This window comes from Neomonachus schauinslandi, chromosome 6, assembly GCF_002201575.2.
Source record: "Neomonachus schauinslandi chromosome 6, ASM220157v2, whole genome shotgun sequence".
Taxonomy (NCBI): domain Eukaryota; kingdom Metazoa; phylum Chordata; class Mammalia; order Carnivora; family Phocidae; genus Neomonachus; species Neomonachus schauinslandi.
In genome coordinates, this window is record NC_058408.1 from 149,674,044 (window position 1) to 149,678,633 (window position 4,590).

At 36.4% G+C, this 4,590-nt stretch overlaps 1 protein-coding gene across 1 annotated transcript; it reads left to right on the forward strand.

Annotated features, from left to right (window-relative positions):
* Positions 1-682: 682 nt before the first annotated feature.
* Positions 683-4,220, forward strand: NPS (neuropeptide S). The gene is made up of 3 exons (XM_021703841.1): positions 683-810; positions 926-1,007; positions 4,041-4,220. The coding sequence occupies exons 1-3, from the start codon at positions 683-685 to the stop codon at positions 4,218-4,220; spliced, it is 390 nt and encodes a 129-aa protein (XP_021559516.1).
* The last annotated feature ends 370 nt before the right edge of the window (positions 4,221-4,590 follow it).

Consider the following 4,590-nt stretch of genomic DNA (forward strand, 5'->3'; position numbering starts at 1 on the left):
CCAAGCAGAAAGCACCTCCCTTGATGTTTTTCTCCATTGTAAGCTCCAGCAACATCTGTTCACACTTAGCGCTCCTGAATCAATTTATTAATGTGGATGCCCATTGGTTTGCAAGGGCAGCAAAGGCTTCCTGGAGAAATTCTATGCCCTGGAGAGAAAAAGGAGGCCATGGCAGGCAGCCTTTTCAGAACTCTGGGCCTTGGACTCTGGGTATGCACATGGAAAGGGATAGGTGCAGTGCCTTTCCTTTATTTGAGTGACCAGTGACAAAGGGACATGATACTTGTTTCCCTGCTTTCACCTCAGAAGTCCTAAAGGAGGGAAATCCATTGTGGAAAACTTAAATAATCTGTGTGCATTGTGAGGGTAGATGTTCTTCGTTCTTGTAAGTATTTTGTGTTCGTCTCTGGAACATGATGCTGGACATTCAAAGAAATAATGCCATCCCTGTTTAAGTGTTAAACTCTAAGCAAAACAAACTTGTGGTTTCTTTTGAGACCTCTAGCTATCTATGTCACAATGACACAGTTTAGAAGACAATGCTTTTGAAGGACATTTTTAATGGCAAAATTTAAATGAAGTCAATCCTTGGTCGCTCAGTGACAATGCCTGTGCGTTATTGGCCTTTTCCAACTTAACAAGAACAAAAAAAGAACCAATTAGTCACATATGATGAGACGTGATGACATTGTTACTCCTGAACTTTTCTGGTATAAAAGGGTCACCCAAGGAGGCTCTGACAGTAAATGTGAGGAATTTGGCAATAAAACCACCGGTCTGCAGAAATTTTGGAAAATCCAAAATGATTAGGTGAAAGACTGTCTTTTTCCACAGAGAAAACTGTTGAGTTCATATATGATTTTTTTTTTACTTATACTTCCCTAACTGAAACTAATCTTAGGGTTTTTTTTCCCCTACCCTACAGCTCATTAAAATTCAGCCTTATTCTACTTCTATTGATTTCTACAATGCATGTGTTCTGGTGTTTTCCAGTTCCACCTTCTAAGGTAAGAGTTTTGCCTCTATTTTTGATGCTTGACTAGATGGCTTTTAAGTGTTTAAGTTCAAAGTAATCTCAGGGAATATGTGACAGAAAAGTAATTTCTCTTATTATTAGAGCTTTCAATGAAAAAAAATAAGTAGAGTCAAGAAATTAGTAAAAAGAAGTGCTTATGTGACAAAAATAATGCTAGACTTATTAAAATTTGTTTTAAATTATTTAAGAGTTGGCTCCTGCATAGAAAAACATGCATTTCAATGTAAAATGTGCATAGTTTTGCCCATGACAATTTATTTATTTCACATGTGCACTCATGATCAAAGTGAACATTTAACCATTGAAACTATATTACAAATACAATGGATCAGTTTTTTAAAATAGTGAATTTACCAATTTTATAAAAATGGTAACTTCTTCAGAAACAGAATATAGATAAAATGCCATATCTCAATGAAATATCACATAAAATATTAATTCATGTGTTTATTCAAGAATATTGATTGTCTAATGTTAATCATTGAACTGTTCAAAACATTCAGAAAATGAACGTCTTTTTTTGGAATTTTTCATACTATTTCTACTTGATATTTCAGTTGCTTTAATGTCAATGCTTTGTTTAAAATTTTAAAATATTTTTTGTCACTGATACTGTTTTGTGTTCACTGAAACTTAGCCTGGCATACTGTAATTACTGAATCAATGTAATTCATGAAACTACTTTTAGGATAATGAGATGCTACATAAATCCTAAATAATAGATAAAAGTCCAAACATAATGATCTAGCTGTTTATATTATTGGTCTTCTTTGCATCTGTCATTTTTCTATTACTTGTTTACTTCAGTTAGCTTCTTTTTTCCTGATTTAGTCCTATGAGCATTCAACACTAATTGAGTCATTGATTCTATAAGACACCAACCATATTGATCAAGTTGATGAGTCCCAACCATAAATTGGTATATTTTCTCAAGTGTCTTCCTAATTACTTTCTATTCTTTTCCTGAAGGTTTGTTCATGACATTTCTTTGAACAAAAGGCATTTGTGTGCGGCTTTTTTTTTTTTAATTAAGAATGTACTTTCTTCTAATGTACTTACAAATCTGCTTGTCCATATATGAAATTTTCTTCTTTCCGTGCATTTTCCATATTTCTATTTTTGCATCTGACAATTTCATTCTCATTATAACTCAATCATGTAGCAATGGTACCAATTTGACTGTTTAAGGTGAGTAATTACAGACAAAACAATGCAAAGGCTCTTGTAATATTTGATGTGAACTTCATAAAGTACATCAACTAGGCAAGTATACCATATTATTCTGTTAACAAGTTAGCTCTGGCAAGGACTCCCTTCAATGATCAGCAAAGTACATCAGTATCTTTTTAGGGATGTTTTCAGCATCTTATAACCAGAAATGATGCATTTCTTTTGCAATACAAAGGTGGTATCATGAGTATTTCTGGAAAGAACTGGAATGCTTCCCTTCCTGAAATGACTCATAGGCCCCTCCTTGCTGGGGATTTAAAATAGATGGCATTATACCATGCTTAGATTTCCTCCATTTACACAGGGAAAAACACATAGTGGGCGTTCAAATAAGAGTTTTTTATTGGTTTCCCATGACCAATATTTCTGAAACTCTGTCTGACTGTTCCCAGGTCTGTAGTATGTTTCTTTCCTTATAATAAAACCGTTCAGCCCCCTTTTCTTTTTATTGCTCTCATGTGGTTGAGAAATGGGCTTGGAGTCAGGTGTTTCCACTCTAATCCCTGCTTCACCTACAAGCCATTTTTCAAAAAAGATTTTATTTATTCATTTGAGAGAGAGAGAGAGAAAGCGAGAGACAGAGCACAAGCAGGGGGGAGGGGCAGAGGGAGAGGGAGAAGCAGACGCCCTACTGAGCAGGGAGCCCGATGCGGGGCTTGATCCCAGGACCCCGGGATCATGACCTGAGCTGAAGGCGGATGCTCAACAAACTGAGCCACCCAGGCGCCCGACCTACAGACCATTTAATTTCCTCATTTATATGCAACTCATGAATCATTGAACACTACATCAAAAACTAATGATGTACTACAGAGTGGCTAACTGAACATAATAAAAAATAAATAAATGTACTTCTTATTAATGAAAAAAATAAAACTGAGGAAATGATAATACCACTTTATACATAGAGCTTTCTGAGGGGATAAAATGAGGTGATGCACATAAAGGATTTACCACAAAGCAGATCATTGATAAATCTTTGCTCCATTTATTGATAGAACTTGCAGTTATACGTCATCAGTGTGTACATCCTCTGAAACCACAAAGGAGGGGACACAGGACAAATGTTGAAAATTCTTACTTGATCTCTGGGTCAGGCCCACTTTTTGGAACTGCCAGCCCTGGTCCTTGGGATATGGCCCTTTGCTCTTTACTTGGTTCCTTTATCTGGAAAGTATGGGGTTGAACTGCATATACTTGATGGCCAATTTGAACTCTTGGTTCCAGACATGTACTTCCTTCAAGACTAAGTACCCCCACACTCTCCGGGTCTTCAAACCACTAATGAGAAACTGAACCAAAGTCAAAAGATGAAGATGCTATTGTTCAAGTAGCAAGATAGCCTTATGGAAAACTTTGGTAAATGACCCAGGACAAATCTCAGAGGGAAAGTGTGTCCAGCTGAAATCTGAAGTTTGGTTATCATGGATTGTTTTTCTTAGTGAATTTTTAAAAACTTCCTAGGACTAATTAGTGCCACTTGAAAGATTCTTTATGAAGTAATAGCAACAAGATGATTATGTATGGTGTATGATGCAAATCCCGAATGACAGCAATTACGTAAGTAGTATAAAAATTAGACGAGAGAGTAGATAGCTCTAAATAATATTTTGTATTTAGATAAAGTATATGTTGTGTGCTAGCAAAATTTCTCCCTCAGAAAGGTTGGAGACATTGGATTTACAGCCTTAAGATTTTGAAAATTGTTATTATTGAAATAAACTTTTCATCCTAAAGCTGTATTCTCTCCCTCCTCCCCCTTCTGAATTGCCAGGTGTCTGGAAAATCTGATTACTTTCTCATCCTGTTGAACAGCTGCCCAACCAGGATGGACAGGAGCAAGGGACTAGATTTTCTAAAGCCCATTTTCAAGAAGACGTTTATGAAAAGGTCCTTTCGCAATGGAGTTGGCACAGGGATGACAAAAACTTCCTTTCAAAGAGCAAAATCATGAATAAGTGTGCAAAGGACTCTGGGAATTAATCTCAAACTTTGTAGAGTGTGACTAATGTGCTAAAAGCCAGTTATATCTTTATCATTAAGCATTGGTGTGCTCTCAATTCTTAAATATCATTTCTCTCTGAGCTGGTAGAGAGTAAATTGAGTTTAAAAAAAATGTAAGATAAGTCAAGCAGAGAAAGTCAATTATCATATGGTTTCACTTATTTGTGGAACATAAGGAATAGCATGGATGACATTAGGAGAAGGAAGGGAAAAATGAAGGGAGGGAAATTAGAGGGAGAGATGAACCATGAGAGACTATGGACTCTGAGAAACAAACAGGGGGGGGGGTAGGGGGATGGGTATTAAGGAGGGCACGTTCT

Coding starts and splice junctions, on each gene's coding strand:
- NPS (XM_021703841.1), top strand. CDS start 683: ATGACATTGTTACTCCTGAACTTTTCTGGTATAAAAGGGTCACCCAAG. Junction 811..925: donor GGAAAATCCAAAATGATTAG/GTGAAAGACTGT, acceptor CCTACCCTACAG/CTCATTAAAATTCAGCCTTA. Junction 1,008..4,040: donor TTCCAGTTCCACCTTCTAAG/GTAAGAGTTTTG, acceptor CTGAATTGCCAG/GTGTCTGGAAAATCTGATTA.